This window comes from Pogoniulus pusillus, chromosome 17 (assembly GCF_015220805.1).
Source record: "Pogoniulus pusillus isolate bPogPus1 chromosome 17, bPogPus1.pri, whole genome shotgun sequence".
NCBI lineage: Eukaryota > Metazoa > Chordata > Aves > Piciformes > Lybiidae > Pogoniulus > Pogoniulus pusillus.
The window spans coordinates 23458943-23484478 of NC_087280.1; the positions used below are offsets into that span (position 1 = coordinate 23458943).

The window sequence follows — 25536 nt, forward strand, 5'->3', positions numbered from 1 at the left end:
GCCATTGGCTCTGCTGCCCACCTGGGCACTGCTGCCTCAGCTTCAACTCCTCTCTCCCAGCACCCCCAGCTCCCTCTCTGCCTGGCTGCTCTCAGCCACTCTGGCCCCAGCCTGCAGTGCTGCTTGGGGTTGTTGTGGCCAAAGTGCAGAACCCTGCACTTGGCCTTGTTCAATCTCATCCCACTGCCCTCTGCCCACCCACAATGCCAGCATCTCCACTGCCACTGGGTTTGAGCACATGGGAATAAGGAGCTGGCCTCTGGGCACCTCCCTGCCTTGCCCCAGGGCTGGGGGCATGCTGGCAGCCCCACAGCCACAGCACAGAGGAGGGGAAGCTGCTGGGGCTGGGGCCAGCAACTTCTTGCTCGAGCTGCCCTGCTGAAGTGAAATGGAAAATGTTGCTTTGCCCCAACTGGGCCACAACCATTTCACCTCCAAGAGAAGCTCCTCAGGCCTGGCCTGGCCAGTCCTGGCTGAGACTGAGGACAGAGCTGGGTCTCTGTGGGACATGGCTGGTCCCAGTGGGAGCACTCTTCCAGCCCACCTCTGAGGCCACTCTGTCCCCAGCCTGCAGTGCTGCTTGGGGTTGTTGTGGCCAAAGTGCAGAAGTCTCCCTGCTTTAGAGGTTCCTTCCAAGCTGGGTGATTCAATGGTTCAAATCCTTGTCTGAAGCCACAGCCAGGATGTGTCCTCCTCTGTGTATGCTGCTCCTCATAGCAAGAGCTGCCACACCGGGGCAAAAGCATGCAGAAACATTCACTTCTAATGGCACTTCCACACTTGCACAGGTGACTAAAGGCAAGCACACACAGCCCCAGGTTCAGCCCCGGTGCCAAGCCAGCCCATGCACAGAGCGAAGCAAGCGGAGCGCTACCCAAGGCGCCAGCAGAAAGCAGGGGGGCACGCAGGCAACCTGCTGCCTGTGGCACACGTGGGCTGGGCAGCGGGGGAGCGTGTGAGAGGCAGGCAGGGAGGGATGCTGCAGCAGGGAGCACGTGGCAGGGAGCAGAGCGGTGCCAGAGCGGGGCTGGCGAGAGCGCGGGCAACGCACGTGCCAGGCTGGCAGCGCGGCGCTGCCGAGAGCCTGCTCCCGCTCTGCGTCAGGGCTTTAATGGCTTTTAACAGGAGACTTTGTAAGCAATCAGGAACTGGAACAAAAGGAGCTGGGGGAATAATTATTCTAACCAGGGGAGCTGCAGAACACGGCAAAATCGCGTGCTGAGCAATCATGCTAATTAAAGGCACCCAGAAGGATCCGGAGAGAGACGCCAAATGGTTCTCACTCTGCTGCCCCCATCCACTGACTGTCTCCTGGCTCTGCCTCCCACCAGCCCTGGGAAGGAAGGACAGCTCTGCCTGAGCCAGTCTGGAGCTAAACAAGTGACACAGGAGTGGAGCTTGGTGCCCCTGTTGCAGACTTGCCATGGCTCTGCGCAGTCTGATCCAGCTGAGGATGCCCCTGCTGACCGCAGAGGTGGTTGGACCAGATGACCTTTGGAGTTCCCTTCCAACCTAGACCATTCTGTCAATCTGTGCTCTGACTCCCACCAGCCCTGGGAAGGAAGGACAGCTCTGCCTGAGCCAGTCTGGAGCTAAACAAGTGACACAGGAGTGGAGCTTGGTGCCTCTACTGCAGGCTTGCCATGGCTCTGGGCATCCTGATCTAGCTGAGGATGCCCCTGCTGATGGCAGAGGTGGTTGGACCAGATGACCTTTGGAGTTTGCTTCCAGATCATTCTGTCATTCTGTGTGCAAACAGCAGCTGCTTTGTACCAGCAGCCTGGTGAGGGCCCCCCCAGCCTCTGGCTGAGCAGTAAGGATCCAAAAGCCCTGCTGTGTGGCTGCTTGTCTGCAATGAGCTGCATTGTGTGGCTCAGCAAGGAGGTCTCTCCCTGGGCTGTGTCCAGGGAGCACCTTTCCAGCACTGAACACTCTGTCTTGATGCCTCTGTAGCTTTGGTCATCACTGAATTGATCACTGCACTCAGGTTGGTACAGGACATCTTTCCAAGAGGCAAACATCTTAGAATCATAGAACAGTTTAAGTTGGAAAGGACCTGAGGGATCATCCAGTTCCAAGCCCCTGCCACAGGCAGGGACACCTCCCACTAGAACAGGTTGCTCAAGGCCTCATCCAACCTGGCCCTGAACATCCGCAGGGAGGGACCATCCACAACCTCCCTGGGCAACCTGTGCCAGTGTCTCACCACCCTCACTGCAAACAACTTCTCCCTAACATTCAGTTTCAATCTCCCCTCTTCAAGTTTAAACCCATTACCCTTTGTCTTGTCATTACCAGACCTTGTCAATAGTCCCTCCCCAGCCCTCCTGTAGCCCCCTTCAGACACTGGAAGGCCACTCCAAGGTCTCCTCCAAGCCTTCTCTTCTCCAGGCTGCACAGCCCCAACTCTCTCAGCCTGTCCTCACAGCAGAGCTGCTGCAGCTCTCTCAGCATCTTGGTGGCCTCCTCTGCACTGGCTCCAACACTTCCATGTCCTTCTTGTGCTGGGGGCTCCAGAACTGCCCCCAGGACTGCAGGTGGGGTGTGAGGAGAGCAAAAGGAGGGACTCTTCTAAGCAGGCAGCAGCATCCTAAATCTTAAAATGCCAGCTTAAAAGTATCAGCTTCAAGGGCTCAAAATGCCAGCTGGGTTTCATGCCATGCTAGCATCAGAAGAGCCAGAATTAACACTACAACATGGGCAGATCTTTTCCCCAGAGCAAGTGGAGACTAGGAAAATGTCCATGCTGCAGGGAAATGGAATGAAGATAGCATTGATCCCACAGGCTTTGCAGACCAAACTAAAACCATAAGCACACAGCCTGGTGTAAAACCCAAGACAGACTCCTCAAGGAGCTGCCAACTCTTGCCCTGGTCATAGAATCGTCCACTAGAATCAACCAGGTTGGATCAACTAGACCATGGCACTAAGTGCCTCATCCAGTTGGGGATGACCTTCCTTGGGCACTGCTGGAGTCCACAAGGGCAGGTGGGAGCAGAAACACAACTGACAGCACAAGACACAGCGCTGAGATCGCACACTGAGCACAGAGGTCTCTCTCTGTCCTTTCCAACCTCCAGGAGATGGTCCCTCCCCAGGAACTGGCTGGCTGAGAGCAGAGCTGGGCTTTTGCCTCCAGCAGTGCAGATCTGGGCTATGCTGCAGCAGTTGCCCAGGTTGGCACAGGCAGTAAGAGCTGTGCACGGTGGGGAGGTAGGGCACCAGAGAAGCAAACGCTAACAATTGCCATCAAGTAACAGCTTCCTACTTAAAAAGCAATGGGTTGTTTGTTAATCAACAGGTCCATTAACAGGGAGCAAATGCCTCTCTAATGGACACCCACAGGATCACAGGCTGAACTATTTGTGTGCAGCATCTTTTGATTGATTCACCCTAAAGATCATCAAGTAAATGAGAGAGGATGTAATATTTCTGCAGGAAACATTCCACGGCGGATGCATTGATTGCCAGGCTCAGGCAGCTGCTGTGTGCCAGCCTCTTCTTAAAGAGACTTCAGACTTCACTCTCTGATTAAATATTTCCAAGCTGGGAATGAATCAGGGACGTTGGCTTGACCATGGCAGGCGTTTAGCCTTTGGAGGCCTGGTATCCTGCCAAGGAGGGCCACTTGAGTGGGCAACGTCCAAGCCTGCTCCCTTTCTTCCTGCCCTTGAGGCTTATGATCCCATTCCCCATGCCCAGCTATAGAGATCACTGCTGTGTGTTCAGCCACCCCACTGCCTGGCCTTGTCCTGCCACCTCTACATCCTTCACTCGAGCCAAAGCAGCCTGCTCAGTGACACACCAGGAGCACAGAGCTGTTGGCTCATTTATTCAACTCCTGCTTGCAGCTAAAGCTGCAAAATTATAGAATCATAGAATCAAGCAGGTTGGAAGAGAGCTCCAAGCTCAGCCAGTCCAACCTAGCACCCAGCCCTATCCAAGCAACCAGACCATGGCACTAAGTGCCCCAGCCAGGCTTGGCTTCAACACCTCCAGCCACAGCCACTCCACCACCTCCCTGGGCAGCCCATTCCAATGCCAATCACTCTCTCTGACAACAACTTCCTAACAACATCCAGCCTAGACCTGCCCTGGCACAGCTTGAGGCTCTGTCCCCTTCTTCTGGTGCTGCCTGCCTGGCAGCAGAGCCCAACCCCACCTGGCTACAGCCTCCCTGCAGGCAGCTGCAGGCAGCAATGAGCTCTACCCTGAGCCTCCTCTGCTGCAGGTTGCCTGCCAACAGCTCTCTGACTCTCATTGTCCCACCTCAGTAAAGCCATTTTGAATCAAGCACCCAACAAATGCCCAATGGGGCAGGAGCTACCAGGCTGGAGAGCAAGGAATACCCTGAGAACAAAGGAATCACAGAACCACAGCACCAGGCAGGTTGGCAAAGCCCCTCAGGAGCACCAAGTCCAACCTAGAACCCTACTCCACAAGACTCACCTTAAACCATAGCCAAAAGCACCACATCCAAAGCATCCTTAAACACATCCAGGGTTGGGAACTCCACCACCTCCTTGAGCAGCTCATTCCAGTGCCTGACCACTTTCCAAGAGCCATAAGAAAAGGAGCAACGAAGCCATCAGCTCAGTCATTTGCCACCTCAGCAGCCCCAGCTGGCAGGCATGGCTCAGGGGCCAGAGCTAAGAGCTTCCTGCAACCTCTGGTTTGCAAAAGGAGCTTCCCTTTCTGATAGACCAACCACTGGGCTGACAGCTCCTTCATGAGCTGCTGGAAAGGAACCAGCTGTGGAACACAGTGACACTTGTGGGTGATGAGGGAACTCTGCCACTGAGCACCAAGTCACAGCCCTGGAGCTGCTGGAGCTGCCCTGAACGATACCAGTGGGGTCAGAAGACCTGGGCTGCTGCCACCACTCCTGAAAGGACGTGCTCCATTCACATGGAAATGAGACACACACACTGAGAGCAGACCCTCCTGTTCCCCCTCGGAGCTACTCCTAAATGACTGGCACAAGGCAGATTAAGAGTCTCTGAGGTCGGTGAAACGCAGGAGGACAAAGCACTGAGCATTCAGCTGGAAACAAGAGGAGAAAGCTAACCACTGCCCAGGCCCCAGGGGAGACAGAGGATCACAGCTCACAGGGTGTCAGGGGCTGGAAGGGACCCAAAGAGATCATCCAGTCCAACCCCCGCCCTGCCACAGCAGGGCCACACAATCTAGCTCAGGGCACACAGCAACACATCCAGACAGGCCTGGAAAGGCTCCAGAGAAGGAGACTCCACAGCCTCTCTGGGCAGCCTGTGCCAGGGCTCTGGGACCCTTCCAGCCAAGAAGTTCCCCTTGTGCTGAGCTGGAACCTGCTGTGCTGCAGCTTCCATCCATTGCTGCTTGTCCTGTCCCAGGGAGCAGTGAGCAGAGCCTGTCCCCCCCTCCTGACCCCCAGCCTTCAGAGATTGAGAAACATTGATTCAATCTCCTCTCAGTCTTCTCTTCTGCAGACTAAGCAGCCCCAGGTCCCTCAGCCTCTCCTCACCAGGCAGTGCTCCAGTCCCCTCATCACCCTCACAGCCCTCCCTGGGAACCTCTCCAACAGATCCCTGTCCCTCTTCAACTGGGGACCCCAAAACTGAAGATGAGGTCTCACCAGGGCACCTCCCTGGATCTGCTGCACACACTCTGCTCAATGCCCCTCAAGATCCCGTTGTCCCTCCTGGCCAGCAGGGCACATTGCTGTGCCATGGATGCTCTCCCCCAGCACTCCCAGGTCCCTCTCCACAGGGCTGCTCTCCAGTGGATCACCTCGGATATGCTCCATCCAGAGGGCATTGAACCTGCTGGAATGATGACTCTCTGATTTGCCTCAGAGGTGCCAGCAGCTACAGATGAGGACCTTTCTCTTCTATAGCTTTCATCCTTTCTCCCCTTCACCACTGGCAGGAAAAGAAATAACTAACTAACTACCAAGAGCCTGCAGGTCCCATTCAGGCTGGGAGCCACCACAGCCAGGCAGCAAGCTAAGAATCATAGAATCAGCCAGGCTGGAAGAGACATTCAGGCTCATCCAGCCCAACCTAGCACCCAGCCTTAGACAATCAACCAGACCATGGCACTAAGTGCCTCAGGAATGCTGCCCATCAAAGCCTCATTTTCCTTCCACCAGAGGATTTCACACTTGATGAAAGGGGAAACTATTTCAGAATAAAGATTTTTCCTACTCTTCATCCCTGGAGATATTCAAGGTGAGGTTTGATAGGACTCTGGGACACCTGATCTAGTTGATGATCATAGAAACAACCAGGCTGGAAGAGAGCTCCAAGATCAGCCAGCCCAACCTAGCACCCAGCCCTGCCCAACCAACCAGACCATGGCACTAAGTGCCCCAGCCAGGCTTGGCTGCAACACCTCCAGCCACAGCCACTCCACCACCTCCCTGGGCAGCCCATTCCAATGCCAATCACTCTCTCTGACAACAACTTCCTAACAACATCCAGCCTCGACCTGCCCTGGCACAGCTTCAGGCTGGGTCCCCTTGTTCTGTTGCTGGCTGCCTGGCAGCAGAGCCCAACCCCACCTGGCTACAGCCTCCCTGCAGGCAGCTGCAGGCAGCAATGAGCTCTGCCCTGAGCCTCCTCTGCTGCAGGCTGGAGCTGCAGGTAACAGCTTGGCTGAGGCTGCTGGGCTCCTGCCCCCACTTCTGTTTTCTCCACTTTTTGAAGGAAATCCAATCGAGTTTGTATTGACTGCTGAGCAAATGAGACAACATTATACAGGACACGACCCTCTGCAATCAAATTAGGTCATTGCAACACCATAACCAGCACAAAAGATGTAGCCTCAGGAACGTAAAGGATCAAGGAGAGTGATTTTTATGCTGCAAACGTTGAAAGACAAAAGAAAAATGGATTTTATCAGGCCGTGGAGCACGAGCTGTGTGAGATAAATCTGGAGTGGCAGGAACAAGCAGCACTCCTGTCTCAGGGCTTCCCTCCCAATTCCCTTCTCTGTCCCCCTCCCCAAGCTGGCCTGCCACTCCTCAGAGCTGGCTGTCAAAAGCACACCAAGTGCTAGGAAATACCTTTGGCACTTCCTGCACAGCTTCCCTGCTACCCTTCCCCAGAGCTTGAATGGTCTGGCAAAGAGCAAAGGCACTCTTCCAGAGCAGGTTCCAGCCACAGCCCACCGGCAACACGCCCCAGCTGCTGCTCTCAGGAGTGCTGGGACCTGCTGGGACTGGGGACTCAGTGTCCTGCTTCTGCTGCAGGTCACCACTGCTGCCTCTGTATTTACACTGCACACAGATCAACAGAGGAGAAGCAGCAAACACAGGGTCCAGCTGTGTGGGATTGTCCCCATCCTGGTTTGGCACTCAGCTCTCTTCCCATCTCCCTTCCCCAGCTCCCATCTCTCAATCTCTGCCCATGCTCCCTTCCTCAGAGCACAGATCACACACAGCCTCCCCCACCCCATCCCTGGAGGTGTTGAAGCAGAGCCTGGATGAGGCACTTAGTGCCATGGTCTAGCTGACTGGATAGGGCTGGGGGATAGGTTGGGCTGGCTGAGCTTGGAGGTCTCTTCCAACCTGCTTGAATCTATGATTCTATGATCCCAGCTCTTTCAGGTCCCAAACCCTTGGTCTGCCACAGGGGAGCCCTCATCACCCAACTGCTGAGCAATCGCCAGCAGAGCCAACGCACAAAGCTGCTTCTACCCAACCCCCCTCTACAAGAGGGGAGTCTCCAGTGGCCCAGGTGCTCATGTTGGGAGTTAGCTGTGGTGACGTGGAGGCCACCACACATCTCTGGAACGGTGAAAGTGAGGTTAGCACTGTGCACAGCAGCAGTACTTATTCATCACTGCACCACAGAGGTGAGGACCAAGCCGCGACTCTGTGTGAGCTGGGAAGTGATCAGCCCAGGCAGGTCAAAGCCCAGCTCAGCACAACTGCCCCACTGCCTGCTTCATCAGAGCAATACTCATCCTGCTACATGCAGTTAGGAGGACACAAACCTTCCTGAAGCCTGTGATCCACGCAGCAGTCTGGGCCAGCAGCATCCCAACTGCATAATGAGTCCATCACCTTCAGCTAAGCTGATTGCCCAAAGATGAAGAAAGGGAACAGAAGAATCCAAGCAAACTGTGATAAAGTTTTTGATCAAGCTGCTGATGATCAATGGAAGTTACCTGCTGGGCACAGAGTGTTCATGAGCCACCATTCCTGCAGCAAAGGAACAGCTCAGCCCAAGCTCCTTGCTCCACAGAAGTCAGGGAGACCACCAGCTCCTCCAGGACTGACAACAGGAGAACATGGCCCACCAAGCCCACAGGTCTCCCCTGCCCTCTCTCATGTTAAAACAGGGTGATGCTGGAAGAAGTAAAAGAACTAACCTTGAAGAGGAACTTGGCTAGAAAGAAAGGAATGGAAAAGGCTCTAACAGGCCTTGGGGGAAGATTTAAAAAGTACTGAAAATGGAAAAGGCAAAGACATTGATAACCTCCACACAGAGCTCCATCAGTTTAAAGAGGCCTCAGAGCTCCACAGCTGCCACACCTGCAGCAGCAGCAGCAGCAGCAAAAAGGACCAGCCAGGCAGGCTACCAGCTCCCTGCAACCACTGCTGCAAGGCACACAACGACCCTCAGCACAGCCTGCAGTTACTGTCCCCTTGCCCCCCCCTTCCCTGCAATGATCTCACTGCAGAGAAGTATTAGCTCTTACATCTTAATACTTATTAATTCATCCCCAAAGATTCCAGGGCATTAAAGGGTAGGCTTTCTAGAGACCCCCTCCTGCTGCTGTAGCCACCTGTTTAACAGCACACAGCAGCCAGGCTTCCAGAGAGCAAGAGAGTAGGGAGGGCTTCCTATTAAAGAGAAGAGAGCAGGCTCAGATGAGCAGAGACACAGAACATCATCATCATCATCGCTGCCTGAATTCAGCTGTTCCACTCTAACTAATCACTCCACTCTTCCAGAAACGTCCAGAGGATTCTTAGTGACCACAGGGAGCTGCCAGGATCTTTGCACTCCATCTCCTGCCCGAGTTGCCTCCTCTGATAGCCCAGCCCAGCCCAGCCTGCCTATGAAAGGGATTTGCTTTCCCCAAACTCTCTTTAAGCCTTCCCATCCCCCGGAGGGTCTGGGGAACGCTGAGGAAAAAAAGAAGCAGCAGACAGGATACTCTTTCTGGAGTATCCCAGTGGGAAGAGAGGGGATGAAGAGCACATTAAGCTCTCTCTCCCAATTTCTCAGCTTCTCACGGAGCTGGGGTTTGCAATTGCCCTCTGCAGAGCCTGCGTCAAGGCAGATCATTAATACCACTTGACGCCGAGGAGCTCTTGTGTTAAGGAAGCCCTGCAATTACTTAGCTCCAATCTCTATATTATTCATAAGATCCATATCTATCATGGCTGTAGTATTTACACAGCTATGGGGAAATGCAATAAATAAGGCAATAAGCAGCTCCTTCCTTCAGGTCGAGCTGAAAGGCTGCAGCTCGGAGAGCTGCTCTCCTCGGGCAGCGGCAGGGCTCACAGCTCAGGCTGCCTGCTCAGCTCCTCCAGCCACGGCCAAAGACAAGGGGAAAACACAACTGCTCTGCCTCCAAGGCCAGCACCCCAGTTCCAGCCAACTCCAGCTTCAACCAGGAGGCAGTGCCCAGGTGGAACGTGGTGCACAGAGCTCCCAGAAGGTGAGCAAGGAAAGGTCTCTCCTATGAGGAGAGACTGAGGGAGTTGGGACTGTGCAGGCTGGAGAGGAGAAGGCTCTCAGGTGACCTTCTTGTGGCCTTGCAGTATCTGAAGGGGGCTACAAGAAAGCTGGGGAGGGACTTTTTAGGCTGTCAGGTAGTGATAGGACTGGGGGGGTGGAGCCAAGCTGGAAATGGGGAGATTCAGCCTGGATGTTAGGAAGAAGTTGTTCAGCATGAGGGTGGTGAGAGCCTGGAATGGGTTGCCCAGGGAGGTGGTGGAAGCCTCATCCTTGGATGAGCCTCATCCAGGCTGGCTGAGGCTGTGGACAGCCTGCTCTAGGGTAGGGTGTCCCTGCCCATGGCAGGGGGGTTGGAACTGGCTGATCCTTGTGGTCCTTCCCAACCCTGACTGATTCTATGCTTCTATGAACTAGTCAAGAGAGCAGAGCAGAGCAGAAGCGCAGCCTGGGAAGGGACAATCTGAGCAAACCTGCTTGGGAAGAAGCAGGAAACACTCAAAATTCCTGGTTTATGGGGTCATAATACGGAGCTGACAGCTCCCAGCACTTGTTTGTCTGCCTGAACTCCTGACTCCAAAAGGCTGGGCCGTGAGAGGACTTCAGGTGGCGACTCAAACACAACAGGCTCCAGCGGGCTGAACGTGGGCCAGACTGCTGGCTGTCAGCAACCTGCTGTGACCTTCAGCAAACTGATGTCTTTCCAGCTGCCTCTCCTCATCCATAAAATGGAGATGAAGATGCTTGGCAGCCCCTTGATGGGCTGGAAGAAGAACAGCTTCTTTCCAGGAAACAGTGGAGGTGCAGGATGCCAGGTCCCCTCTCCTCATTAAGAGGAGGATAAAGCATATCCCATCCCTCAAACACTCAGCTGCCTGCCCTGCTCTTAGTAAGGTCCCCCCAGCGTCTGGGTTCTGTTGGGATCTGGCATGACAACAGCACAGTTTTCACCCCAGCTCTGGAATTTGCCCAGGAATCATTTTTAACACAGCTCTCAGTGTGGCCATTTGTGGTGGGATTCAGCTGGCTTCGCGCTGATCGCTGACTCCGAGCTAGCCTCACGCTGGCTGCAGCAACAGGCAGGACCACTGGGAGCCCAGACTGCAGGGACTCCCCCACCCCAAAGCAAGGAGTCTGACAAGAGGCAGATCCAAAATATCCTATCTCCTTCCACATGTAGGAAGCAAGCTTTGGGCAGCCACCTCACATAGAGCTTCTCCTGCTGTCCAGGGTTAACTAACTTGTGCTAGAGCCTAAGACACATCTTACAGAGCTCCAAGTTGGGCTTAAAATCTCAGGTCCCTCTGTCAAGCTCTTGATTTCCCTTTTCTTTCATCTTGGCTTGTAAACCATGTTCTAGTTTGAAGCCAGCTAGAGTGTTCTGGTGAGAAGGACTAGATTGCAGCCTGTGAAAGAGAAACAAGGGTGATGCCTACTTCACTCATAGGCTTGCTGAGATGTATAAGAACAAGAATCCAAACATAGATAAGGCACTATTACTTCTTCTGCTTGGGAGCTCTGAGCTGCATTTCCCCTCTCTAGCCTCTCTGATGAATCCACTTTGCTTCCTAACCTCCTCCTGGCCAAACCTCCATTCTCCCTTGGGACAGGAGTAAGGTTGAGAGGGGTGGGAGAAGGTGGAAGGGCAGGTAACACCCAAACCACTACAGAGCCATGGGACAGAGCAGAAGCTGTACCCACCTGAGAGACAAACTGAAGCTTGGGCTGCAACTTTCTACCTTCTCAAAGCCATACCTCAGGTAAGGCTTGAAACATAGAATCCTAGAATCAAGCAGGTTAGAAGAGACCTCAGAGCTCATCCAGCCCAACTTAGCACCCAGAAGCATAGAATCATAGAATCAGCCAGGTTGGAAGAGAGCTCAGAGCTCATCCAGCCCAACCTAGCACCCAGCCCTGCCCAACCAACCAGACCATGGCACTAAGTGTCCCAGCCAGGCTTGGCTGCAACACCTCCAGCCACAGCCACTCCACCACCTCCCTGGGCAGCCCATTCCAATGCCAATCACTCTCTCTGCCAACAACTCCCTCCCAACATCCAGCCTCACCTCCTAACATGAGGTCCTCTGCTTTGGCCTAGGCCTGCTGACCACCATCCCCTGCTGCCCTGTGCTCAGTGCTCCACAGCAATCAGGGCAGGGAGCTGTGCAATGACTGATTCTCTTAATATAAAGGGCCTGTCACTTATTTATTAGCTGGCAACAGGCCCTGCAGTCCAGGATGGATGCATTATAAATCAACTGCATTTCTAACCATTAAAAATTCATCCAATTCATAATGTAGGACTCCTGTAATTTCCTTATTAGTGGTGAGTGTGAAGGATTTGGGAGGGGTTTTTTCTTCCCCCCTCCCTTTGGTTTTTACTTGGCTTCTCTGCTTTTCCCCAAGATCTTGCTCATCTGAGGATTAGTTTTAGCTTAATCCTGCAAGAGGAGGGGTGGGAAAGGCTGGGGGGGTGAAGGGAGAGGAGGGCTGAAATCATTTTGTTCCAGTGTTTTTCTTCTAATTGCAAATTTGCCATATATACTTAAGAGACTTAGCTGCCTTATCTCCTACTCAGGCTGCTGGGAGGCAGAGAAACTGCTCAGCCTGCACTGAAGAGGTGCTGGTAGCTGGGGGTGGGGAGCAAAAAATAGAATAGATCCCTTTCTCTTCACAGAGGGAAGATGTAGTGGTGGGACAGGAAGGGGTGATGAAAAAGCCTGTGCAAAGGTATTAGCAGGAGGACATCATCTGTCCAAACACTACACACCAGGCAGATCACACACAGGTATAAAAATAGCTACCTACAGGAACCTTCAGGCTCGGTGCATTGAGGGAAAATAGGTCAGTAGGGCTGGAAGACACCAAGCCAGGAGCAGCTGGGGAGCTGCTGGAGGGTAGCAGAGCCCTACAGAGGGACCTGGTCAGGCTGGATTGGTGGGCAGAGGCCAAGGAGATGAGACTGAACAAGGCCAAGTGCAGGGTTCTGCACTCTGGCCACAACAACCCCAAGCAGCACTACAGGCTGGGGCCAGAGTGGCTGAGAGCAGCCAGGCAGAGAGGGAGCTGGGGGTGCTGGCAGAGAGGAGCTGCAGATGAGGCAGCAGTGCCCAGGTGGGCAGCAGAGCCAATGGCATCCTGGGCTGGCTCAGGAGCAGTGTGGGCAGCAGGACAAGGGAGGTTCTTCTGCCCCTGTGCTCAGCACTGCTCAGGCCACAGCTCCTGGACTCCTCCATTGCAGAGAGATGCTGAGGTGCTGGAAGGTGTCCAGAGAAGGGCAGCAAGGCTGGGGAGGGGCCTGGAGCAGAGCCCTGTGAGGAGAGGCTGAGGGAGCTGGGGGTGTGCAGCCTGCAGCAGAGGAGGCTCAGGGCAGAGCTCATTGCTGTCTGCAGCTGCCTGCAGGGAGGCTGTAGCCAGCTGGGGTTGGGCTCTGCTGCCAGGCAGCCAGCAACAGAAGAAGGGGACACAGCCTGAAGCTGTGCCAGGGCAGGTCTAGGCTGGATGTTAGGAGGAAGTTGTTGTCAGAGAGAGTGATTGGCATTGGAATGGGCTGCCCAGGGAGGTGGTGGAGTCGCAGTTCCTAGAGGTGACACCTGGGAGTTCTGGTGGACAACAGGGTGCCCATGAGCCAGCACTGTGCCCTGGTAGCCAAGAAGGCCACTGGCATCCTGAAGGGGACTAGAAGGGTTGTGGTGAATAGATCAGAGTTCTCCTCCCCCTCTACTCTGCCCCATTGAGGCTGCATCTGGGATATTGTGTCCAGTTCTGGGGCCCTCAGTTCAGGAAAGACCTCAGAGAACTGCTTGAGAGGGTCTGGCAGAGAGCCCCCAAGCTGCTGTGAGGCCAGGCTGAGTCGGCTGGGAGCAGAGGAGCCTGAGGGCTGCCCTCAGTGCTGCTGCTGAAAGATGTGCAGGGCAGCATGGAGAGGACAGAGCCAGGCTCTGCCCAGGGATGGCCAAGGGCAGGACGAGGGGCACTGGGTGCCAGCTGGAGCAGAGGAGATGCCACGGGAACAGGAGGGAAAGCTTTGTCCCTGTGAGGCTGCAGAGCCCTGGTGCAGGCTGCCCAGAGAGGTCGTGGAGTCTCCTTCTCTGGAGACCTTCAAACCCTCCTGGATGTGTTCCTGTGTGACCTGCTCTGGGTCTGCGTGATCCTGCTCTGGGTCTGGGTGATCCTGCTTTGGCAGGGGGGCTGGACTGGATGAGCTTTTGAGCTCCCTTCCAAGCCCTAACACTCTGTGGTTCTGTGAGTCTGGAAATGGATCTGTTTAGCTAAGTGCAGGGAGAGGGATTCTGGAAGCCAGGCTCGAGCAGGGTTCAGCATCAGGTAACTTGCAGCCTCTTTAGGAATGAGCACAGAGCAATCTAAAAATGGATTATGCAATAAAGGCTGCCTTAATGGGAGACAAGCCTGGGCTCCAAGAGCAATCCTTACATGCTGTGAATCCGATGGACTTTGCACCTCAAGACACTTGCATTCAAATCTTACATCAGCTGCACACAGAGAAGGGTTTGCTGAGCTCTCAGCTGGGCCCAGGCAGTAACTCACACCCAGCTCAGCAAGGCTGGGGCTTTACACTGCTCTGCAGGGCAAGGCAGCTGCCTCAGGAGCACTCCAGCAGAAGAGATGCTTCCATTAGCAGCAGCAGCAGCAGCATCTTCCTCTGCCCAGTCACAGAATCATTCTGGTTGGAAAAGGCCCTCAGGATCACCAAGTCCCTCTGCTATCCCTGCTCTACAAAGCTCACCCTCAAACCATGTCACAGAATCACAGCACCATGCAGGTTGGCAAAGCCCCTCAGGAGCACCAAGTCCAGCCTAGAACCCTGCTCTACAAGATCCACCTTAAACCCTGAGCACCACCCACACCCCACTCACACATACACCCCACAGCTATTTCTGAAGTGACCCACACAAGCAGCGAGGAGAACACTCTCTGAACTCTCTTTACCCTGGACTTCAGGGTTGCCTGACCTTGAAACAGCCTCAGGCCATGCACCTTGGTGCTGCCTCCTGCAGGGATGATGCCATGGGTATGAGGAGCTGTGGGCTTATGAGCAGAGCCCTCCTTTCTCTGGCATGGACATCTCCTTCGTGTGCAAAAGCACCCTGGGGCCAAGAGCACTGTAAGTGCTGGACAGGGAGAAGTACCAGCACCTAGGCAAGGAGCTGACAAAGCAGGGAATGCAAACCCATTGCTCCTCACTGTGTCCCATTCCCCCTCTCATCCTGTCACAGTGAGTCTTGACTCATGCCAGGCCAGGGGTGAGAAGCACACCTGCACTGCCAAGCCCTAAACATCCACAAGAAATCAGAGATGCAACCCATCCCTCCTGGCTTTGGGCAGCTCCTAGCATGGGAACTGCCTGGGGCAGCTGTGTCTGGTTAAGGAAAGGCAGAGCTGTGAGGTGCTCAGCAGAAAGCCACATGTCCTTCTGCAGCAGCACTGCGAGGCAGAGGGCATCAGCGTGTAGGTGTCACTGTGCAGGAAGCTGTGCCACAGGGAGTGAAGAAAAGCTGATCCAGCAAGGGGTTTACACCATGCCCATCCCACAGTGCGTGGGTGAGCAGCTGAAGGAGAGGTGCCCACTTCCACAGTACCATGGGGCACTTAGTGCCATGGTCTGGTTGCTTGGCCAGGGCTGGGTGCTAGGTTGGACTCGATGAGCTTGGAGCTCTCTTCCAACCTGCTTGATTCTGTGATTCTATGTGCCTAGGGCCATGGGGAGGGTGCCTGAGCCCCTGCATGAGAAGAGCAGGATGCTGGATGCAGGACAGAGTGCCAGCAGTGCACATCCCCCGTGGGGTGGACTCTTGGGCACTCCAGTCCAACCCATTTGATGCAGGGATGAGGGCAGCAGGCAGGCGTGAGAGCAGTGTGCTGTGTTAGAGCTGCTCCAAATCCAGGAGGAAAACAGCTCAGGGCCTCCTCTGATGCAGCTTGTTAAGTGCTTGACAGTTCCTACATCACAGCTCCAGTTCCAAAGGCAGCCCAGACAAGCCAGTCCTGCTTTATGCCCCCACAGACACTCGGATTAAAGGGCCTGGAGAAGACATTTCAGTCTTCTCTGAATTCCAGCTTCAAGCCGGAGCAGCAGGCAGAGTTTTGCTTGAGAAAACATTTCCCTGTCCAATCCTTGATGTCTGTATTTCCATCACCAAGACAGCCTCTCTGTAGGCAGCTCAGGTTCAGACTCCAAAGCCACACTCCCCCAATTTAAAGCCTCCTGTTCCTGAAGAGTGCAATCCAATAGGAACGTCCCCGTCCAAGGTGTCACCATCCACCAGAGCTGTGCCACCCAACATCACTCCCCTGTGCTGGGGCTGGAGCCTGCTCAGCTCCCTCTGACCTTGGGTGTTGCTACAAACACTTTGGGGAGACACAGGTTAAAGTAACAGACAGCAGCTAGAAGCTGAGCAGCTGCAGGAGGCAGGGGACACACAGAGCCACATTTCCCGTTGGCCCACACTGCTTTTCCTTCTCTCAAGGCAGGCCACAGACAATGCCTGCAGTGAGGGGCAAGGCATGCCCAGGGAATTCTGCAGCCTTGCCCAGATGGGCTGGCAAAACTCTCACTTCTGCAGCACCATCAGAGCAGGAAGGTCTGAACACCAACTTGCTGAGCGCGAGGCTGCAACTCAAGGTGCAGGTGCAGCAGGAGGGATGGGCACTCCACCTCTGCAATCACAGACTGGACTTCTGGGGTCTGCAAAGAGCAGATGTTTCCTCCACTAGTTCTTTCAGAGCTGGATAAAGCAGCACAGAGCACAAAATAGCCACAGGTGAGGAAAACCAGAGCAAAGAGGGCTGGGAAGAGCTGAGCGGATTTGAGCCCCACTGGCCATGAGATCTCTCCTGCTAGTCAGATGCTGCAGCCTGGAGAAGGAGATAAGAAGGTGATGCTGAGTGCAAGACAAGTTCATTCCTGCTCCAAGGGCTGACAGAAGCACAGATCCTTTTGTGGCTCACACTTTCCTTTGGGTACCTGCAACATCTGCTGTGGAGGCAGCAGGCCAGAGCCTGCAGGGTTCCTTCAGCACTCAGATCTTTTGCAGGCCATTCAGCATGGGAGCTCAGGAGCAGCTTCTGTGAGAGGCAATCATGAAGCAGAAGGCAGGGAAAGCTGAAGGCAGGCAAATCTGAGGGCAGGCAAATCTGGGGGCAGGCAAATCTGGGGGCAGGCAAATCTGGGGGCAGGCAAACCTGAGGGCAGGCAAACCTGAGGGCAGGTGGTGGCTGCAGTGCCTCTGTGCCTGCCACCTGCTAGCAGCTGAGTGGTGAGGTCAGAGCTTTCCTACACAACCAAGCCACAAACCCAGGACTTGCCAGAGCAACTGAGGAGACACAGAAGAGAGGAGCAAAACACACCAGGGACCAAACAGCCACTCACAGGTCCTCACTGAAACCTTGGAGAGCAACTCACAGAGGTTGACTGAGAAGAACAAAACTAAGCCAGTGAGGAGCCCCTGTGCAGAAGAGTCTTGACCCACAAGTGCCTACTTCTCAGAAGCGATCATCTTGCTGGAAAAGAGTCTGAGGCCTTCGTGTTGGGGGAGAGAAGAAGAAAAGAGAAGTCTGGAGAAGCAGCAGAGACCTGTGGGAGGAACTGAGACCTGGACAGCTCGGCCCCAGGCTGGGCACTGGGCAGCAGAGTGCTGCTGTAACTTCACCCTGGGCTGCACATTTATATTGCATTACATTTCTAATTGACAAATCCTCTTATCATAGCATCACTGAATGGGTTAGGGTGGAAGGGACCTCAGAGCTCAGCCACTTCCATGCCCCTGCCACAGACAGGGACAATTCCCACTAGAACAGGTCACTCAAGGCCTCATCCAACCTGGTCCTCAACATCTCCAGGGATCTGAGCCAGGCAGAGAGGGAGCTGGGGGTGCTGGGAGAGAGGAGCTGCAGAGGAGGCAGCAGTGCCCAGGTGGGCAGCAGAGCCAATGGCATCCTGGGCTGGCTCAGGAGCAGTGTGGGCAGCAGGTGCCATTTTTGGCCAAAAAACCAAAACCCCACAACACTCCAGGAAGATGAAGTGACCCCAAACCAGTTTGTGTTTGCTTTTTCCCCTTCACCCAGGATGAACAAACCACGTTACAGTGACCAGGGTAAATAACCCTTCCCAGGTTTGCTTCCCAGGCCCTGTTGAGACAGAGAGGTAAGGAAATCTGCTTTAAAGTCAAACAAAAAGAGGTGAGCTTTTTGAAACCACCAAAATGTTCCTTTTTGAACTGCTCTGCAACACAAGATTATCCAGCAAGGGCTGGACTGAAAGGGTGCTGATGGTGCTTTTATTGTGTGATCTGCCTTGTTTTTGTCTGCAGTGCTTCTTTTTAGCCGATTACCACGTATTTACAGTTGCTGTAATTATATCTAATTACTTAATTAGCATGAATACGTGTAATTACTAACTTTGAATATGTAATTATGCCAGGGCAGCCTGTAATAAATGAGGTTGGGGGGGAAAAAAAAAAGCAAGCAAGCAAGCAAGCCATTCTCATTAGGGCTCCATGGAAGGAGGTCTGCTCCACCCGAGTGGAGAAAGCAGCCTGGCCCCCAGGCTGAGCCAGTCCTGGGTGAGGAGAACAAAGCCAGCTCTGGGCATGGCTGGCAACAGCCTTCACCAAAATCATAGCCTGGCTTGGGTTGGAAGGGAGCTCAGAGGTCAGCTGCTCCAACCTCCCCACCATGCCCAGGGACACCTCTCAGCTACACTCAGCTGCTCAAGGTCTCATCCAGCCTGGCCTGCAACACCCCCAGCCTCCCTGGGCAGCCTATTCTAGAGTTTCACCACTCTCACACTGAAGAACTTCTTGCTCAGCTCCAGTCTAACCCTGCTCTGCCTCAGAGCCAGGGCAGGTCTAGGCTGGATGTTGTTAGGAAGTTGTTGTCAGAGAGAGTGATTGGCATTGGAATGGGCTGCCCAGGGAGGTGGTGGAGTGGCTGTGGCTGGAGGTGTTGAAGCCAAGCCTGGCTGGGGCACTTAGTGCCATGGTCTGGTTGGTTGGGCAGGGCTGGGTGCTAGGCTGGGCTGGCTGAGCTTGGAGCTCTCTTCCAGCCTGCTTGATTCTATGATTCCCCCTTGGCCTGTCTCTAGGCAGGCTCAGCAAAAGTCCCTCTACAGCCTTCTTTCAGGATCCCTTCAGCTACTGGCAGGCAGCTCTAAACCCCCCCTGAAGCCTTCTCTTCTCCAGGATGAACACCCCCAGTTCCCAAAAGCCCATCTACACATCACTGGTGGGAATCAGGCACCCACTGACATGAGACAGGCAGGGATCTGCAAGCAACCTGCCCCTCAGATAAATGAGCTCTGTTAAGGGTTGGGTTCCTTTCTCTGATTTGTGTCACTCTTGAGAAGCAGCTCTTTGGCTGGACAGAAAGTTGGAGAGAAGAGAATAGTGCAAAGCCCTGCTGTGGTACTAGAGACATCAGAGCCAAGAACTAACCTGCATCTGATGCATCATGTCAATAATTCATCACTGCAATTAAACCAGCTTCCCAAATGTTCCTTCTGAAGCACTGCTCCCTCTCTCACCACAAACCTCTCCACTCACTGTTACCTTTTTTTTGCCTCCTATATTTCAATCCTGAAAAGCAGGAGATGGAGCTAAGGTTGAAAGCTGCTGTTACTGGCACGAAGCACACACACATGAAGCTCATGTCCTACCAACAGCCTCAGCAACGGATTGCTAACCAGTGCTTCTGTTTCCACTGGCAGGAGGTGCAGGAGCTGCCTTTACCTGCCCAGAAGAACCCATAGCTGCTTTCTGCTCACAAATGAGGACATCCTGAAGCAAGTTGTGCATTACCAAGGTTCCTGACCGTAGCATGGAGCCATATGGTCCTACCCCACCTGTCCTCAGCACATACCCTGCCCACAGTGCTTGCTCACAAGCCTCATTCCTCCACTGCTGTCTGTTTACAGATAACGAGAGGTGCAAACTCCTCAACACCTGCTGCTCCTCCTGCTGACACCTGCCAAGCATGTAATGCCACTCAGCTTCTCCTCCAGGTGCCAAAGGGCAGGAGAACAAAACACCTGCCAGTTTACTCTCCTGCAATGGATCTGTGGTTGGGCTGTGCCCACTGCCGCTGTCTTTGCTTAATCCTCCAGGCAGAGCTGAGGGTAGGTGAGAGGAGGGCTTAGCTGCAAGCCCAGCATGCCACAGAGCTGCAGCACAAAGAGGTGGGGAGCATCTTCTCACACACTCAGTGCTTCATCACAGGAAAACAAGGTGGTGCAGCTTCTTCCACAGCTTTTGAGAGGTCCTCAGCTGGACCTGAACCAAGCTTATCTCTCCTGCTCCTTGACACAAGGCAGCAGCTGGAAAGGGGTAACAGACAACTGCAAACAGCCCATAAAGTCAGAGGGGGGAGCTGGCTCCTGTGCCCTCCATCCCACCATGCATGTGAGGACAGCACATGGATGCTAAGCCAAGGAGAAGAGGCCAGAGGCCAGAGCTGCGCAGCAGGCGCGAGGGGCTGCGGCTGCGTGGGCACAGGAGCTGCGCTCCATATTTCAGCTGCAATTCCATTATGCAGAGCTAAGTGGCTGGGGATAAGCATCCTTCATCCCTGCGTGATAAGAGATGTTTGCTGGGATGGAGGGTGACAGAAATCTATAGCACATCAATGTCCTATTAATACTGCATTAAGCATATAGAGTTTGCTCTCCTCATTGCAGCCTGGTAATGGGTATCGGCAGGTCCTCAACCCTCAGACAGCATCCAAGAAGCAGGGAGATGCTTGCAGGAGGAAGGAAGGAGAAAAGCTTCACCATGAAGCTATGCCTTGAGGCACAGAATCATAGACTCAACCAGGTTGGAAGAGACCTCCAAGATCATCCAGCCCAACCTAGCACCCAGCCCTGCCCAATCAACCAGACCATGGCACTAAGTGCCCCAGCCAGGCTTGGCTGCAACACCTCCAGCCACAGCCACTCCACCACCTCCCTGGGCAGCCCATTCCAATGCCAATCACTCTCTCTGCCAGCAACTTCCTCCTAACATCCAGCCTAGACCTGCCCTGGCACAGTTTCAGGCTGTGTCCCCTTCTTCTGTTGCTGGCTGCCTGGCAGCAGAGCCCAACCCCACCTGGCTACAGCCTCCCTTCGGGTAGTTGTAGCCAGCAATGAGCTCTGCCCTGAGCCTCCTCTGCTGCAGGCTGCACACCCCCAGCCTCTTCTCACTGGGCTGTGCTCCAGGCCCCTCCCCAGCCTTGCTGCCCTTCTCTGGACACCTTCCAGCACCTCAACATCTCTCTTGAATTGAGGTGCCCAGAACTGGACACAGCACTCAAGCTGTGTCCTGACCAGTGTTGAGCACAGGGGCAGAAGAACCTCCCTTGCCCTGCACAGGAGGCTCCATGTGAACCTGAGGAAGAATTTGTTCCCTGTGAGGGTGACAGAGCACTGGAACAGGCTGCCCAGGGAGGTTGTGGAGTCTCCCCCTCTGGAGGTATTCAAGAACCACCTGGGTGCATTTCAGCGTGATCTGCTCTAGGTGATGCTACTCTGGTAGAGGGGCTGGACCAGATGAGCTTTGGAGGTCCCTTCCAGCCCCTGATGTTCCATGATTCTATGATGAGGGAGACTCTTTGCTGAATATGTCACTCTAGCAACACCTCGGAGCAAAGGAGGGAGACTGGGAGTACCTCTGCTTACAGCTGGACAGCAGCTCTGCAGGAGGTGTGTGGCAGAAGACAGATGACAGCTTGCATCAGTAAAGCCTCATCTGCACATCCAGGCACTCCCCAGCCCAGAGGAGCTCTCCTCTCTACAAGTGACAGCAAATGTAGCATTTGTGTCCAAGGTCTGCACAGGGGGAAAGGGAAAAGCCCTGCGGCGTGAAAAGCAGGGAGAGCATGGGGGCCACAAACATCCTCCTGCTCGGCTTCAACTGAGCAGAGTGCACCAGATCAAACAAACCCCTTACAGCCAAAGCTCCCCGAAGCATGGTTAATTTAAGAGGTGAATCATGAAACTTTCCAGCCTCAAGCAAAGCCACCAGTGAAGTCAGAAGTTCTGCCCAAGCAATGTCCTGGGGACTAGAACACAATTCACACACCACATCCAGCCCAGCTTTTGCCTTGTGAATGACAAAGACACATATAACCACTAAGGGCTTGCAGTCTGCCAGCTTCTGGTTGCCAGCTCTTTGTTAGCACCCAAAGGCAGTGCCTGGGGGGGGGGGTGGGCAGAGGGGTTGGTTCCAGCCCCACTGCCTTGCAGCCCTGGGAGGAGGTGGTGATTTGCCGTGGATTTCCAAGCGTGCGGAGCTGTCGCTAGTGCTGCGTTTCACCCCCGTGGCACGGGGCCAGTTGGTCCAGGCACCACCCCCAAGCCCCTCTGTGAGCTTTTCAGGTCCTCATCAAACAGTTCTGTGAAACCAAATCCTGCTGCCAGCAGCTTTCCCTGCAACTCGCCCATGGTGAGCCCCACAGGGCAAATGCTCAGAGCCAAGCTCACTCCTTTGAGGTTCAGGTTCTGCTACTGCACAGCTGCATCAGCACCCACATCTCACAACGGCCAGCACACAGAGTAGAGACTTGAGAGAGCACAGGGGGGGAAGAAAAGACAAAATAAAGCAGGGCAGCTCCCCCTCCCACCCCCAGCCATCAGGGGTGGTAAATCTTTTGGAGATGAGGTGCTGTGCAAAGTGTAAAACAGAGTCAACGGCACAGAAAACTCATGGCACCTTCAGCTTCTCCACTCCTGCCTCATCACTTCCCTCCTCATTCCTCTCTACCAACAGACCCAACTTAGCAGGGTCAGGTGAAAACCAAAGTGGGAGCTGGGTGCAGCCATTGGGTTCACCCACACCTCTCCAGCAAGAGAACCACCACAGCGAGAACGGCTCCAGCTCCACCTCACAGCACCCTGGAGAGGCTGCCTCAGATGGGCACAGCAGCTGGGCTGCCCCAGAGACACCTCCACGGGCACAGCAGCTGCAGCTCCCCATCCCTGACCAGAAGGATTAAATTTAGGGCTAAATTAGCAGACTCAAGTGAAAACCAAAGGGAGAGATGCGTGCAGCCACTGGGCTCACCCCATCACTCCAACGAGAGAGCCACAGCAAGCACAGCTCTGCCTCACAGCACCCAGAAGAGGCTGCCCTAGAGACACCTCCACGGGCACAGCAGCTGCAGCTCCCCATCCTTGACCAGGGGGATTACATTTAGAGCTAAATTAGCAGATTCAAGTGAAAACCAAAGGGAGAGCTGAGTGCAGCCACTGGGTTCACCCCATCACTCCAACAAGAGAGCCACAGCAAGTACAGCTCCAGCACTGCCTCACAGCACCCTGGAGAGGCTGCCCCAGAGACGCCTTCATGGGCACAGCAGCTGCAGCTCCCCATCCCTGACCAGAGGAGCAGCTCTTTCCAAGCACTCAACGCTGAATGAGTTCCTGCAGGTCGAGAGCTCAGCCTCCTCCCTGTTTCCAGGGGCTGAGTTTTGTCTCCTGCACTCATGAGTCGGCAGCAGCCAAAGGCAGAGCAGAGATGAGCTCAGCACAGCACTCCCTGCACACAACCGAGCCACAAAGACAGCACAAACTGAGGGGGTTTTGTCCCCCTGCTTTGTGCAAGGTGTTTATTTTTCCACTTCTACCTGGAATCAAGATGCACCAAAAGGATGACCAAGAGAGGAACTCGATCCAAACCTCCTGCATTGCCCAGCTTGCATCTCAGTGCTGAGAAAAGGCCTGGGAGAGCTCAAGCAGCAGAGCTTGAAGCACATGTTGGGAGGCTGCATCTCACCTCTGGCACGGGAAGCGGTGCAGAACTCCCTGAAAAGCCTCCTTTTGCCCAGCACAGCTCCATTATGCTGAGAATTTAGGAAGGCAAACCAGAAAGGACCACTTGACCCCCACCTGCTAGTCTAATCAGCCCAGTCTACAACCCAGGCTCACTCAGGGAAGATGCAGAACCTTGTCAAGAGCCCATGAAGACAAGACAGCCAGCACCTGAGCCTCCTGGTCTCTGTCTCCACACATCTGCCCCATCTCTGGCCATGTGCCCTGAGCTGCTCCCTAGCCCAACGGGGAGCCAAGCAGGCAGCCCCATGGCTGGGAAAGTGCTGGAGGAGAAAGAAGAGGCAGGTCCTTTCCCCAGCTAAGCAAGGCTCACGTCCATCCCTGTGCCCCCAGGCGGCTCTCGCTCACATCTGGGACCTCATGCTCGGACCCAGCGAGGCAAAGCCCAGCTCCAAACGGCACTTTCAGGCAGGGGGTGGGGGGTGGGGGGGAGAAGGTGACTGGTGGGTGGCGGAGGGAGGGTGAAGGGAGGTGAAGGTGAGGGTGAAAACTCTTCTCTGGAAGCACCTACATGTATGCAGTGACTGCTGAGAGCTGAGGTTCGCTTTGGTTTCTGGACCATACCAAGACCCATTCTCCTCCAAAGAAAAACCAACGAACAACCTCCTCCTTCTCTTACTCCTTCTCTCAGCCTCTGTGCTCCGTGCCCTCCCCCCGCCCCCCCGAGGCCCCCCCCGGTGCCGGGGCACTGACTCACAGGTGTCTGGCTTGTGGCAGCTGTGGCCCTGGCGGAAGTACTGCGGGTTCTCGATCACCGGGATGCGAGTCATGCCGATCACCACCGCGTCCGCGCCCGCCTCCAGCGCCGACGGCGCCGCGATGCCGTGGTTGATGTGGTGCAGGGGGCTGGCCGAGTCCTCCTCGCCGCTGATCACCGCCACCGGACCTGCAGGCGACACACACGCGGCTGTCAGACCCGCCAGGCTGGGAGAGAGCCCAGGAGGGTTGTGGAACTCTTAGCAACGCAGGTAAAGAAGGAGGAAACTCCTCTCCCCAGGCGCTTTGTGCATAGGATCGTAGCAATCACAGAACCACAGAATCAAGCAGGTTGGCAGAGAGCTCCAAGCTCAGCCAGCCCAACCTAGCACCCAGCCCTGCCCAACCAACCAGACCATGGCACTAAGTGCCCCAGCCAGGCTTGGCTGCAACACCTCCAGCCACAGCCACTCCACCACCTCCCTGGGCAGCCCATTCCAATGCCAATCACTCTCTCTGACAACAACTTCCTAACAACATCCAGCCTGAACCTCCCCTGGCACAGCTTGAGGCTGTGTCCCCTTGTTCTGGTGCTGGCTGCCTGGCAGCAGAGCCCAACCCCACCTGGCTACAGCCTCCCTGCAGGCAGCTGCAGACAGCAATGAGCTCTGCCCTGAGCCTCCTCTGCTGCAGGCTGCACACCCCCAGCTCCCTCAGCCTCCCCCTGCAGGCTTTGCTGCTCTACATCCATCAGGCAAGAGAAGAAAGCAGCCCCACAAGCCCTGCTGACCAGGTGAGCTGCTCCATCTGCCTCCCCCCAGGCCCCACAGCACCCACTCACACGTCCTTGGCTACTGCTGTGGATCATGTCCCCAGAACACCAGTGTGGCCAGATGAACCCACGTCGATTTCTTGCTACAGATGGGCAGCCAACAACCATGCCCCAGCTTCCCCAGCCTCCTGCTCCAGACATGGCTCAGAATCACAGCACCAGGCAGGTTGCAAAGCCCCTCAGAGGCACCAAGTCCAATCTAGAGCCCTACTCTACAAGATTCACCTGAAACCACAGCCAAACCACCCTTAAACACATCCAGGCTGGCTGACTCCACCACCTCCCTGGGCAGCTCATTCCACTCCCTGACCACTCTCTTTTTCCTAATGTCCAACCTAAACCTCCCCAGCCTCAGCTTGAGGCCATTCCCCCTTGTTCTGTCTGCAATTCTCTGTGAGCAGAGCCCAGCAGCAGCCTCTCCACAATGTCCCTTTAGGCAGCTGTGGATGGCAATGAGGTCTCCTCTCAGCCTCCTCTTCCTCACACTACCCATCCCCAGCTCCCTCAGTCACTCC

The 25536-nt window shown here is 54.9% G+C and overlaps 1 protein-coding gene across 12 annotated transcripts in view; it reads right to left on the reverse strand.

The window, feature by feature from the left end:
* The window catches only part of NTRK3 (neurotrophic receptor tyrosine kinase 3), a 293014-nt gene that overhangs the window by 108101 nt on the left and 159377 nt on the right, over positions 1–25536 (reverse strand). For all 12 annotated transcript variants that reach the window (XR_010305437.1, XM_064158080.1, XM_064158077.1 and 9 more), the window contains one exon: positions 24191–24379. Coding sequence is in view for 11 of the 12 variants with exons in the window: in XM_064158080.1 (XP_064014150.1) it covers positions 24191–24379 (189 nt within the window). In the remaining variant the exon portion in view is untranslated. The remainder of the gene's footprint in view (positions 1–24190; positions 24380–25536) is intronic.